General features: G+C 27.8%; 1 protein-coding gene across 2 annotated transcripts in view; it reads left to right on the top strand.

Annotated features, from left to right (window-relative positions):
- The window catches only part of LOC129968617 (peroxisomal ATPase PEX6-like), an 88,139-nt gene extending 78,687 nt beyond the window's left edge, over positions 1 to 9,452 (top strand). Inside the window, exons 17-23 of one of the 2 annotated variants that reach the window (XM_056082694.1) lie at positions 2,416 to 2,500; positions 2,608 to 2,669; positions 2,755 to 2,863; positions 5,444 to 5,560; positions 5,691 to 5,768; positions 6,705 to 6,844; positions 9,139 to 9,452. In XM_056082694.1, coding sequence (XP_055938669.1) covers positions 2,416 to 2,500; positions 2,608 to 2,669; positions 2,755 to 2,863; positions 5,444 to 5,560; positions 5,691 to 5,768; positions 6,705 to 6,844; positions 9,139 to 9,278 — 731 coding nt within the window. In that variant the 3' untranslated portion in view covers positions 9,279 to 9,452. The remainder of the gene's footprint in view (positions 1 to 2,415; positions 2,501 to 2,607; positions 2,670 to 2,754; positions 2,864 to 5,443; positions 5,561 to 5,690; positions 5,769 to 6,704; positions 6,845 to 9,138) is intronic. The other variant, XM_056082693.1, reaches the window with a different exon arrangement.
- The last annotated feature ends 5,621 nt before the right edge of the window (positions 9,453 to 15,073 follow it).

The following is a 15,073-nucleotide window of genomic DNA, read 5'->3' as shown; positions in this document are numbered from 1 at the left end:
GCATGGCCAGATATGGCTCTTGCGCCAGAAAACCTAAAAAACCAACCAACTCAAAAACATCTTTAGGTACCGATCGAACCTCCCTTCTCCGTTTTTATCAGGCAATCATTCTCTCCCGGATAGATTATGGATATATGGTGTATGGTTCCGCCCGCTCATCTGTTTTGTGGCGACTGGATACCGTCCATCATTCTGTTCTGCGCATTTGCTTTGGTGCGTTTCGTACGTCTCCAGTTGAAAGCCTCTATATTATATGTCACCAGTACCACTTTGCTTAAGGCGAAAGAAATTGTCTGCCTTTTTTATTTACGAACTAAATATGTTCTGAAGTATCTACTAAGTGAAATTTCTCTGCCAGTTGGTCTTCGTCGATTTTATAATGCCCGCCCCTCTCACATTCTTCCATTTTGTGAGAGAGCCAGATTGCTCCTGCATGACTCGGACCTTAATACTGTGCATGTTAAAGCTGTTGACTTTTTTTAGTTTCCCACCTTGGGATATCCCACAATTTTCGTTCTTAAATCCTTTCACGGGATTCGACAAATCATTAACTGATCCTTTTGTTTTCCAACTGCTCTTTTTATTTCATCGCTATCGGTATTCTTCTTTTGTGCCAATTTTTACGGATGGCTCGAAATCAGATGGCGATGTTGGTTGTGGAATCGTTCTTACATCTGACACACTGAGCCATCGTCTTCGCAATTGCTGTTCGGTTTTTACTTCTGAGTTAGTGGCAATTTTCTGTGCTCTTCTGAAAATTTCAATCTCTACTCAGCGTAAAGTCATTATTTACACCGATAGCATGAGTGCTTTGGAGACACTCTCGCATTACCACAATCGGATGCATCCGATTGCCATTAAAATTTTATTTGCCTTGCGACTTTTAAAAAATGATGGGTTTAATATTATTCTCTGTTGGGTACCGAGTCATGTCGGCATCTTGGGGAATGAGAAGGCGGACTTGGCTGCAAAATCTGCAAGGATCTTTCTAAACATAGGAATTCCCTTTTGCGACATTAAAAAATCCATCTATCACCACATCTGTTCTACCTTGCAAAAATCATGGGATCTGCAGATCCAAAATAAATTACATTTTATTAAAACGGACGTTGTTTCTTGGCCTGTTCATCCTATACGTGAGATGGATGATAAATTGACTCGTCTCCGTATAGGACATACGCGCTTCACCCACAAACATCTCATATTCGGGGAAAATGCGCCTAGGTGCAACAGCTGCCAAGTTAATTTTACTGTTCACCATATCTTAATTGAATGTCCTGTTTTTAATTCTTATCGTGCTCGTTTTTTTACCTTCGCTACTTCAACATTACAAGACGTGGTGGATGAAGAATACCATCCAAATATTTTAAGAGCTATTGGCTTTTTTACTTGCATATAATTTTTCTATTATTCTATTTGTGTTGAACATTCCTTTTTGTGTTATACATTTCATCATAGTTTCAAATTTTCATGAACCATGGTTTTAAATGTTCAGATGCTAAGATCATTTTTTACATTATGCAATTTTATATTTGCATACTTATGCTAATTTAACAAATTAGTGTTTTAAATATCTTTTATAATTTTACCATTTGATTGGCGCAGTATAGCCAAATATGGCTTTTGCGCCAATAAACCACATAAATCCAATCCAATCTGAGAACCATTATAAGTAGTTTTCCTTTAAGGAATCTACCTAAGAAAAAAAAAGGGGGGGGGAGGGGGGAGTAGATGAACTGTCCTGATTTATTTTGAGAATGTAGCATTTACTAAAAATTATTTGTAGCATAAATAATCTAAAGCATGTATAGAATTGAAAGATTATAATTCTTTTTATGAATTTTTAGTTTCTTAATATATTTTGTGGTACAACAAATAATTCTCTTTATATTTGTTGCTTAAACCCCTTATAATCAACATGAGATCTCATTTTCAATTGTAGTTTCCTGAGTATTGCATTTTGGATGCTGTATTTTAGTTAATTTATCATATATTATAGAAAGTTTGGTAGGTGTTTGTATATATTCTTAAACACTTGACAGTCTAATTGAACATTTTCATGAATTGGTTTTTTGCTTAAGCATGAGATCCTGGTGTTTTTATTGACATCTTGCAGCAGTTTTATACTACTGTGTGAAATTTGATATTGAAATTAGACCATGTATATTAATATATAAATCAGCTCATGTGAGAAAGAAATTGTGAAAGAATTGGAAACTTATATCTGTCAAAAATTGGTTTCACATATGCAATTCTATTTTTTTAAGTTTTAATTATTATTTACTGTCATAATCTATTAGTAATTTGTTTTTATTTCACTGTCTATTGATATTTAATAACAATACATTGTATATTTTTTGATAATTCAATACTCTTTCTATCAACTTGTTTTAATATTTTTTGTAATAAACTTAGGTGTATTACTGTATGGACCACCTGGTTCTGGCAAGACAATGTTAGCCAAAGCTGTTGCAACTGAATGTTCTTTAAATTTTTTAAGGTGAGTTTTGTAATTATATTAAATGTTTTTCCAATAAAGAATATTTTCTGAAAAAACAATATTTATCCTGATTTATATTACAAATGTGTGTGTGTTTTTTATGCTAGTGTGAAAGGACCTGAACTGATTAATATGTATGTAGGACAAAGTGAAGAAAATGTGCGAGCTGGTAAATATTATATATTATAAATACTTAAATATTTTTTCTGTAATTATTTTTAGGTAACTTATATAATGTTTTGTATTTTGCATAGTATTTTCCCAGGCCCGAAGTGCTGTCCCCTGCATTATATTTTTTGATGAATTAGATTCATTAGCACCAAACAGAGGCCGAAGTGGTGATTCTGGAGGAGTTATGGATCGGTATGAATTTATGAGAAATATAGAATTGCTATGTTTAATTTTTTTACGTATGCATTATTTTTAGAAATGAAATACTGATTAGAAAATTGAATCAAGAAATCTCAATGTAATAGCTTGATGAATTAACGTAAGCAGGTTGCGTAGCGTCATGAAAAGTGCTTAATTTTCTCGAGAAGTGCAAAGAAAACTTTGAGGAGTGCCAATACATATTAAAATAAAATTAAATATCTTTTTTCCCCACTCCCTCTTTTTTCAACAATGTTTATTGTTCTTTATTGAAATATTGGGAAGTTTATCCCGTAGGGACAATAGAAAATGTGTACTGTGTCATACTTGTTGCGATTTCAAAAAACGTTCGATTATCAGTAGAATTCAAAGAGGGTGAAGTATTGTTTTAGTTATGTCTGATAAATGTATGCTTAATTTTTTTTATGTATTATTAAAGAAAAATATGCAGATTTGTCCAACAGACTGAAAATATGAATACAGCAATATGAATTTGGTGCCCCAAAGAGATCTAAAAACGTTTACAGTGAAACCTCTTTAGTTCTTTACACATTTGATCATTGTTCTCTTTGGTATTTCGTTCTGAAGCAATATATTGTACAACTTATTAAAGGGATTTACTATATAATGTATATTGAATTCTTACTTATTGCGTTAGTGATTGCGTAAAATTCGAGTATGATGATATTTTAACTTGAAGCCATAGATTTTCAATTATCGTGATTTTTTTTTTTTTTTTGATGTCCTTGTCTATTTAGAAACTGTTATTTGTTGGACCAATCTCGACAAATTTTAGTTTTAGTATGTATACAAAAATCTAACTACATGTGGTACTTAAAATTTCAAATAAATAAATAAATGAAAAATGTACAAGTAAAAATATTTTCAAAACTTTTATTCTTTAGGATTCAGATTCTATTATATGTAACGATTTATGCCTTTTCTCTTTTTATAACTCATACAGATGTATATATATATTGTGTCCGATTGAAATCTCTCTTCTCTTAGAGGTTTGTCCTGATTGACAAATCATTGAAGTTAGGAACGTGAAATGTGGCAGGAAGTTGCTTTTGCGATATTAAAAAGTTGCTAAGAATGTATTTTTTGATATTTTAATTAGAAGTTTAATTAAAAAATAAAAACAGGATTTATTTCTGCCACATCATTAAAGCATATTATTGAATAAAAAATATTTTTACACCGTTTTAAAGGTTTAAAAAGATTGTTTGAATTCCAATTTCGCTTGAGTGAATACTTTTTCTTTCTTTCTTTATTTTTTAGTTTTAATAATTTTTGGGAAATTAATCTTGTTAAATTAACTCAATTTGTAACAATGATTTTTTAAAATAAAATTCAAAATAATGTAATTTTTTCATTGAATTTTCAAGTAACTTTAAACATGTTAATGTTATAATTTTTTTTAAAGAGGCATTCATTCCTTTTCAAATTCAGTTCAGAACTTTGAATCAAAATTCAAAACTTAAATCATGAATTTCTGGCAGTTTTGCCAATCTTATGATGGTGGCCGTCCTGGTATATTTTAGCCTGGTAATTTACATCCCAGCCATGTCGAATTTCATTTGTTGCATCATATATAAAAATCAAATACAAAATTTTTGGTCATGCTATGCATCTTTATCAATGCCAATGTAAATTCAGAAATGATGTATCCATCCAAATTAATTGGTAATTTATTAATTTAAAAAAAAAGTTGAAAAAGAAGCCAGCTTTTTATTGTTAACCTTAGAACAGAGTAAAAATTTTAACTGATTGATTAAATCTTGGTTTAATTTTCTGTTAATGATAAAATTATGATAATCTTTGTTTTTGTCAAAACCAAATAAGTTTTACAATAGACACATCTGCATTCTGCAGTGTTGCAGAAATAAATATTAAAACTTTTATGTTAGTGCAGAAATAATTTAAAATTTCGAAAATACACAATTAAATTAATTAAAAAATTTCAATAAAAATTAAGTTTTATTATAAAACAGAAAACATCCTTTGCTTAAAAAATAAGCAGGCTCATGTATGCATGAATGTAAAAAGTGCTTAATTTTTTTGAGTTAAGGTGCTTAAAAAGTACTTACTTTTTGAAGCATTTTCTCACTACTCACCCTATTAAGTTTTTTTGTTTCGTTTTATCTTTAGATTGAAAAAAAGGGGAGGGGTAATGATTATACTAATATTTAGAATTCTTGAATGACATTGTATGATAATACATTCTAATTAATTACATGTGAATATCTACTTCTGATAAATTGCTGTGCTTAAGAAATTAATTCCTACCTCCCCCCTCCATTTCATTGTCTTTTTTCTTTCCTTGTTCCCTTTCCTTTAATTTTATTTGAAAATTCTTTTCATTTTTAATTATTTTTATGCCTTCACGGCTTTTACTTAAAAAAATTTTATGCATTTTCCTAAATTAATCACTTTAAGTTTTTTAAAGCGTACTATTTACCAATGTTAATTTTATTCCAGAAATCTATGGATAATTATGCTCTACAATTATCATTGTTATAAATTTAATTTGTTTCTTAGTTCAATTATTTTATACTGGAAACATTTTTTTAGAGTTGTTTCACAGTTGCTGTCAGAGTTAGATGGTCTGAATAAAAAGTCCGAGGTATTTGTTATTGGTGCAACAAATAGGCCTGATCTTCTTGATCCAGCTTTATTAAGGCCTGGAAGGTATATATTTGTGAATATTCAATAAAACAATAATTTTTTCATAGTTTTATTTCATATGAGTGCTATATATTAAAGATATTGCCTTGTTAGATTTTAACTATATTGCACTTATTTTGATTTCACCTTCCAGGTTTGATCGCTTATTGTATGTTGGAATACCTGAAGACAAGAAATCGAAACTAAATATTCTTAAAGCATTAACTAGAAAGTAAGTATCCATTATTTGCAAATTGGGCTATTATTTTACAAAATTTAGCAAAATATATTAATTTTGTTACTACTTAAATATTTTAATAAAAAAAGAACCCCCACCATATGTTTTTTTAAGCAAATACTAAGTAATGTAATATATATTGCACATCAGAATGTTTTTATCTGACTAAAACATTTTATGCATTGAAAAAACTTTTATAGTTGATTTTTTAAATGCACAAATATTTAGCACTTTATAAATTTTTTGCAATTTTTTTGGCAATAAGTAAGCTTAGTTCAACTTTCGTTTCTAAAAGTTTGGTTTAGATTGTGGGATTATTAGATTTGTGTTTAGATCAATATTATTTGCTTAAGTTTCTATTTAGACTATTTTTATTTGGTTTATAAGAAAAGCATTTCTGAAATTTTATTAAATTTTTGAGTTAGCAGTTTAAATCATTTATTATTAACAAGTAATATATAGTAACATATAATAAATAGAGAAAAGAATAATTGTACACTATTTCTATGGCTTATATTATCTTCAAAATGCATCAATAAAAAATAATTTGATACCAAATGTTTATTGATATGGACTTGAATTTCGATTTAGTGGATTTACTGAAAATGTTATTGAAAAAAAAAGAATAACTTATTATTTTGTATTTTTTACATGCTTTTTATTATTATAAATCATTCAAAGTACAAGATTAAGTTTTAAAATATGTGTGTATGCAAGAATACTTATCAAATTTACATATTTATTTTCTGTCACCCCCCACCCCCTTTTCAGTGGTGAATCTTAATGCTCACATATACTCAGTCCTATCATTTAAAAATAAAGTAGAAAATTAGTTCTGTCCGTAAAAGTCTTTTGTTCTGTGAGGCAACAGATTTGTTTTTCTCTCTGCAGTAACATATATATTTTATTTTTTTATATTATTTCTTTTAGAATTCCTTTGGCTGCTGATGTAAATCTTGAAGATATCATAGATAGTTGTCCTCCACATCTTTCGGGAGCTGATTTTTATTCTTTATGTTCCAATGCTGTCATCCAGAGAGTTGAAAAAAATGTCAGCATGTTAGAAAAAAGTTAGTTTTGTTATTTAATCCCCATCATTTTGCATTCCTATAGTTTAGTTTGTTTGTTCTCTTAAACTTAGATAGTTAATGCTTAATTATAAATATTATATATATTTCTTAATTATATAATTCGGTAATTTTTTAAATTTTATTCTCAATAAATTTATTCTTGTGATTCTGTTTGTAATAATTAAAATTTTATACATATATATATATATTTAAATATATATATTTTATATCTTGAATCAAATTCATTTTTAACTTTACTTTTTTTAAGATTTGATGCATACAAAAAAGATATGAGATCATAAGCAACATTTTTATAAAATTCTTGTGGTCATTTTTCTTCTACTTCAGTTGTATGAACAATCGTGATTTTCAAATATTTCTTTTAACACACATTAAATTATTGTTATATGCTTTTGAGAAGAATTTTCAATTTTTAAAAACAGATGGAAAAATTATTCATTTATGATTAAAATCTTAAGTATAATTATATTGTTTTGATAAATTATATTTAGATGTGTTATTACAATTTGTAACATTTTTATTGATTTTTATTACCAAGTTTAATATACTTAGTTGTTAAATGATAATTTAATTGAATTCATTTTGTTGTATTTAATCAAGAAAATTCTATATTCGATTATTAAACCGGATATTTCTTAAATATATCCTATTGTTCATTATTCTCATAAATAAATTTATAAATATAATAATAGTTGTTCATATAATTAAATCTGCTTGAAAACTAACTAAAAAGTGCAGCAATAATGGCAATTAAAGATATTTAGAGTAACTGAATGAACATTTAGAATGATATGCAATTTGTGTTTCATAACAAGCAGACATCCTATATATGTATTTTTATATAACGAAACTTTTTGCAATAAAAAGCATTTGCATAGAACATTAAGTCACAAGTAAAGCATGAAAGGAAATTTGTTTTAATGATTTACATTTATCAGTGGATGAAACACACTCCTTTTTTTATGCTTGTCAAATAAAGTGGCATATCATTTCATGGCTGTTTATAAGTAGTAAGCAGTAATGATAAGAATGGTATATGTGAATAAAGAAAAGCAAGGATTAAGTGCAAAAACAGGATGACCGGCTGACAGTGAAAAATGGGAATGGTCAGGAAATTCCAAAAGATTGAGAAAAATCAAGGAAAAGTCGAGGAAATTTATATTAAAATTGGAATTTTGTTTTAACTTGATAATTATTATTTTAGTCGACAAATAGCTGATCTTTTTTCATAAGTAGAATGGGACATCATTTACAACTAATGATAGTCCTTTACTGAAGTCAAATACGGACACTATCGATGTTTCTGCACACATGCCTGGTGACAGGATATTGCATGTATATTTTCGATTTACTAGAATTTTGTGTAAGATCATCATCGTCATAAGTACCTTTAATTCTGAAGTACATGCACCTAGTTTATGAGGGATTCTGCTTCTGCTGATTGCTTTTGAAACCACTTTGTTCATCACTTTTCTGCTATTCTAAGCTATACACTTTATTTTGCTTTAAAAAAAATTCATTCTTTTATCGCACTTACTTTTTTTTTTCTTTTGCTCATGCAACAAAATATTTTATTTTTATGTTTTGAACCTGACTTTGATGCAAATTTAGATGCCTTTTAAGCAAAATGTTCGTAGTTTTTGAATATTTCGATGCTGAAAAGATTAAAATTTTCTTTAAGTATTTCGTCTTCATGAAATACTAATTGATTTTAACCTGTAAATTGTAACTATACAGAAGCTTTTAAAGTATCATGAAAATAAAAAGACTATTACCTGTGTCCGGAGAATATCAAAATATGGAAATAATACCTCTTAATAAAAAAATGACAAATATCTCCTGATATAATTATGATATATTAATAAATTTGGTATAACGAAACAAAGGTATAACAAAATTTGTATTAAAGTAATTTTTCCTTGTGTAGATTATTCATTTCACTAAAAAATTGTTTTGTCTAAGCAAATGTCAAAGCTTGAACAATTTTAAATAAGTGGAAAGTTCTCTATGAGCATTTCAGGCACAGAATCTTTAAGTATATTACTACGTTTAAAATGAATTTTTAGTTTTTATTTATAATGATCGACAGTGGAATAAAATTGGATTTTTTTTAAAACTATTTGATTTTTTTTTTTTGCTATATTATTTTAGTAAAAATTAGATTTATTTAAAATTTTGAATTTTATTTATATATTTGTATCATTGTATCATTTTTATTTTTAATGTTAAAAATATTTTTTGGCAGTTCAATATATTCTTTTAATTTGTTGTAGATGGAAAAACTATTGAAGAATTGAATCCCGATGTTCAAACAGAAGATTTTTTGTCTGCTATGAAAACATTAGTGCCTTCAGTTTCTCCAGAACAATTTGAACAGTATAAATCTATAAAATCCAAGATTGAAAAAGAATGATTTTATCAGTGTTATTTGCTGTGCTTAATTTCATCCAATAATTGCACAACATTAATGACACTAAAGAAAGTTTTGATATGTTGAACAAAAGTATTTATTTTTGATGTTACATATTTTCTTATGCCTTGTAAGTGTTCGGTTTTTGCTTTTGATGTATTAAATTAAGATAACTGATTGTGATATAACTGTAAATATATTTTATTCTAATAAATTTTTGATGACATATTAATTCTGCAATGTTTAGTTATTTGATATTTCATTATATAATAATGAAACACAGTAAAAAAAAATTAATATCTTATTAAATAAATAAATTATATGGTTTGTCAACTTGTAGTAAAATTACAGTTGCTTAATCAAATATGGCCACAATAATTAATAACTTGTGATATAAAGGAAATCGGATTTCTGAGTTATTACCAAAGCACATCTCATTATAATACATGCAATAAAATGATCCACTTTTACTAATATTCTGTTATTTATTTTATAAGTGATAACTTTAAATCTGTAAGTAACTTCAAATGTTTGGTTTGTAACGTAAATGGGGACACTTAAAAGAAAAAAATATTAGAAACAATATGTTGTAATTTAAGTTTAAAAATAATGCAACTTTTCTACAAAATTGTTTAGTTAAATTTAAAGCATAAATAAAGTCATTTTTTTTTATTAACTTGTTGACATCATTCACAGCAACTTGTTACAAAAATAATTTTTAGCATGTGTTCTTTACAACAAATTTTTCATATTTCTATTAAATTTTGGATGGAAACGCTGCTTAAACATTATTAACGCTATCCTCAAACAGTGTTAGTAATTCTAAGCTCTGATCTCTTTAAAATGATTGTGCTTATTTATGTCTCATTTTTCTTTAAATGAAAAATTTTTTCTGGATATTTTGAAAAATTTGCCTGAAATTTTCCTCAAATCAATTAGCGTTGTAAGAATTAAAGAAAACAGTAAAGGATAATTTTTTTTTTTTTTAAATACTGCTAACATTTTTTGTTGAGTATTACATACTGGTGGTCTCAAGCGACTTACTAATTCACCTTGAATACTGGTTATTTTTGTTTACAGATAAATAATTTAGATATAAGTTCATCTATAATTCCACAAAATTGTTTGGGATTAAAGTCATGTTGTTTTGATTGCTTTGCATAAATTTTATTTATTGTGTACATGAACCTTTCTAACGGAGAGGAAAGCCTATAACAGCATAATGCTATTAAAAATGTAAATATCTGGTTTGTCCATCTTCTAAATATCACAGTCTTGTAACTAGGGATTTCAATACCGGACCAAAATTTCAATACCGGTATTCGGTATTTTTTAAATATTAATACCGGGATACCGGTTTTAATACCGGTATTAGAAATTTTAAAAAAAGAAAGAAAACACAGGTGTTTCTTTGTTTTATTTGCCAGTTTTGTTAGAGAGTATAAATATCACAAAAAATAATTTGTAACTTATAAATTATAACAGTATATAATCACAAAAAAGTAAAGGAACATCTTATTTATTTAAATCACAAAAAAAGTGTAAATATCACTATTCAGTCTGTGGTACTATTACAAATTTTCGAAATGTGATCTTAAAAAACATAATGTATCAATTGTTCTGTCATTAAGCCGGAAAAGTAATTGTGTGTAAAAATTACCAGCTGTCGAAAACGCTCTTTCGGCATCTACGCTAGCTGGTGGTACTATTAGCAACGCGCGATATATTTTTTTTCAAGTATTTACCTCTAAATCCCTCATCTTCAAATAAATCGATTTCTCGTCGGATGGTTTTGGATATAGCTGATTTCCATATTGTATTTTGGTTCGTTGAATTTTTTTATTTATCGCTAATTCTAATTTTTGTTCAAGAGACAATTCCTTTTCACTATCGATGGTAGTGACATTATAATCTTCGATAATTGAACCGGATTCTTCTGAATGTGGATAGGTTTGTGGGTAAAATATTTTGAGAAATTTTACTGTAAACTTAAACAGATTTGAACTGGTTATTTTCTTTTCTTCTTTTTCATTTTTAAAATCAATATAATTATGTAAATACTATAAGAAATTTTCTATTTCGGTATGCCTTTCTTCTGTGAGATTTTTCAATGTAATATATAATTCTTTAGATAGTGATGTGTGCTGTTCTTTCAGTGACTGCAACATGAAATTTATTGTTGCATTTGCTGTTATTAGAATCTCTCCGATATAATGCCTCAATAGTCAGTTTTATTGGAAGTAGAGGCTTATATAGTTTTGGATATTAAGTCGAATTCACTATCTGAAAAAATAATTTACAGGTTTAAGTCGATTATTGCTTTTTGGATTGGATTTCTCAGTTCCAAAAATCGTTCCATCATTAGGAGTAAACTGTTCCAACGTGTTTTAGAATCTAATATTGAAATATATTCTATTTTATTTTCAGTTAGTATGCATTTTTGTACTATGGCATCTTTTTGTAGGGGAAAACGTTTAAATATCTTAACAATTTTTCAAACTTTATAAATTATAGGAAGCAATTCTTGATAGATTAATATTTCATAGTCATTAGCAATATCTTCTTCAACAATCACATTGTCATTATCTTCATTGTCAATATCACTCTCACTTTTACTCTCCTCAAAGTTGGAATCCGAAGTTTCTATATCCACAGTATTTGGATTCTTCTGTTCTTTCTTTCTTTCTTTCTTTTTTTTTTTTTTTTTTGGTATAATACATCTAATTGAATTCCATGTGCATAGGACACTGCTGATTTGCACCAATCAACTTTCCAACTTTTTTCATAAGTGTTGCTCCATCAGTCGTTACGGATACAATATTTTCTTTCAGGGATAATCCATGTTTCGCTAATTTAGATTTAAGGAATTAATTAATTAAGCCATTAATTTGCTAATTAATTTCGCATGTTAAGGAGACATAAAAACAAAAATGAATACTATTTTGCTATGTTCGCGATCCCTGAACATATTGTGGTGACCATTTTAAAAATTTCTAGTAAATACCGAAAAACCGGTATTTAAACTTGTGAATACCGGTATTACAAAATTGTACAAACTGCTCAAAATGCCGGTATTCGGTATCCCGGTATACCGGTATTGCAATCCCTACTTGTAACTTCACATTTGTGTTTGTCTTATAAACTATTTTGATATTAAACAGAATCCTTCTTTCTCAGTTTTTAACAATAAAGAAATGAACATGATTAAATATTTGAAATAATAAAAACAATTTGAAATTCAGGGTAACAATGTAATCTATTGTTTGATATTAGGCATTTTTTTTAATTTAGAAAAATTTTATTAAATTTTTAATTGGAAATTGTAATTTTCTATATTTTTGTGCAGGAAGTTATTCGCTTATTATTCATTATTTTTTTTTTCCCTGCAGCAATGGATTTATAGAATTTATCACAGAAAACTGCCAAAATTCAGCTTCAGTTTTAATTAATTAAAATTTCAAAGAAAGAAAAAGAATTACTCTGAGCTGCACATTCCCACCTACCAAGATATATATATATCGAAAATTTGGTAGCTGTATATTAAAGGGTCTAGTCTGTGAAGTGCCAACACGCACGTACATTCATTCATCTTTATTATTAAGAGAGAAATGTAAAACACAAAATTAAGAAAAAGCATAATGAGACAAGTTTCAGAGTTGAGAAGAAAAACAGTAGATAATGCAATTTTTTTTACCTCACTTCTAGCAATGAAATTTGATTTTTTTTTTTGTGAGGGGTACAGTGAGGAGCTTATTCATAATTGATATAAGAAAGTGCAATTCAGTTAATCACACTTTTTCAATTGAAGCAACGATGCTGAATTGCTGCACTTAGTTCTCATGATTAGTTAAATTATCTAGTTTTGAACAAAAGGTTATAATTGTGCAGTGATATGGTGCATTTTGTATGTAGTATAGTGTTGAGAAGAGAAAGTAAGCTGTCTTTTAGCCTTCTTTGCTTTGGTTACTGGGCCAAAAATTTTAATACAAATCTACAATTTGATGTCAAGGATGCACACTAACTAGATATAGCTCATTTTTGAGTTATCGAGCTTCTATAAACAAGAATGGACTGATTGACAAACAACTACCATTGACAGATTTGATTTCAAATTTTATTTAGAACTATGTTTATAATGGTAAAACTATATCTCAAAGCTCATTGATTTTGCTCCTTACGTTCTTGTGCTATTATATTCACATACACATAGATAGAAAAACATTACTTCCATAAGACGATTTGCTCTTAAATTTGAACCCATATTTGTGGTTCAAAAGACCACAAATCATTAAATTTTTGCAAACCTCTAAACTCATACATGGCCACACATGAAACTTCTCTCTCATAATGGAGATAGAACTCAGCACTAGTAGCAAGAAATAACCAATCCAAATTAAATTCTGTTCTAAAGCTTTTGTATGATATCATTTTAAATGCTGGATTGAGAACAAAACCTTCATTCATTGCACTCCAATCTCGTTTCCTCTCAAAACATCTGAGATTTTCTTTCTTTCGATATAAACTTGAAGAAATTATCTGCTGACACTCATTATCAAAGAAATAGACTAGATTATTTCCAGTTTTGTAATACAGTTACAAAATCTGGATAATTATTGTCTGAGTAATAAAGATTATTTTTAGCTAAGCAATACCAAATCATTGTTTTATTTTAGCCTTTTCGAAAGGGATGATAAATCATTCGAAAGCATGCGAATCTAATGCTTATTATATGTGGACACGAAATGATAATTATATTGCATGTTTATGAATATCATTAATCTGTTGCAGAAATAAAAAAAAACAAATGTTTTAGTTTAATTACATTAATGTCTTCTCTTGAACAGTGACATGGGACATCCCATGATTGTTTTGTCCGTATTCATCATAAATGGCTTGAAAATTATAAAAAAAAACCAGGTAAAGTTTCAGTTTTTTGCTGTTTTATCAGAATTAGCCTTAAAATTGATTGAGTCACTGAGGTTTTGCCTTTATGCATCCCATAAAAGTGGTAGAATTTTGTTCATTTAAATGTCATGATTTCTTTTCTATTTAATTTATAAAATAAATTTTACAAAATGTCTTTATTTTTATAAATTATTTGCTTAACAGAGATGAAAATATTTTGCTTCCAAATATTATGGGTAAATGACCCATCATTTTAGGGAGCAAATTCCGTGTTTAATAAATTTAAATAAAAATAATTGTTGATTAAAATTATCGATTGGAAATGCCATTTTAATGTACGAAAGGATATTAAAATATAAGATGCTTATTATTTAAATTACCATTAATGTTTTTTTTTTACTTTGAAAGGTGATCAAATAATATGAAGAGAGAAATAATGTAGGCAGAAGAATTTCAAGTAACTTATTTTTTGAATGTGAAAGCTTAGAAGAGAATAGGATAAGACCCGGTAGTAGGGCAAAACCAAATGCATGGATTCTTGCGTCATTAGTTTTGCACTCTGGCGGACAGATTTTGAATAGCTCTCCACTATTCGTTAAGAAAGAATGTGTATATTGACTGTGCTATTGCTATTAAATTCACTGCTTTTTTTGTGTGTGGTTTCATTTCACTAATATGTTTTTTAAACAATCCACATTTGAATTATATAAAAATATATGTAAATTCTCATTACAATTATAAAAATTCATGTATGTATAATATGGTTTTATACTTGAACAAATAATAGGGATTAAGTTCAATAGTAAAGTAGTTTTGTTTCACTTTTATAATTTCTGCACTCACGTAAGACCAGGTACGCCAAATGAGTCAAAACCGGACCGTTCTTATGTTAC

This window comes from Argiope bruennichi, chromosome 5 (genome assembly GCF_947563725.1).
Source record: "Argiope bruennichi chromosome 5, qqArgBrue1.1, whole genome shotgun sequence".
In the NCBI taxonomy this organism is placed as follows: domain Eukaryota; kingdom Metazoa; phylum Arthropoda; class Arachnida; order Araneae; family Araneidae; genus Argiope; species Argiope bruennichi.
This window is presented reverse-complemented; position numbering and strand designations above follow the sequence as displayed.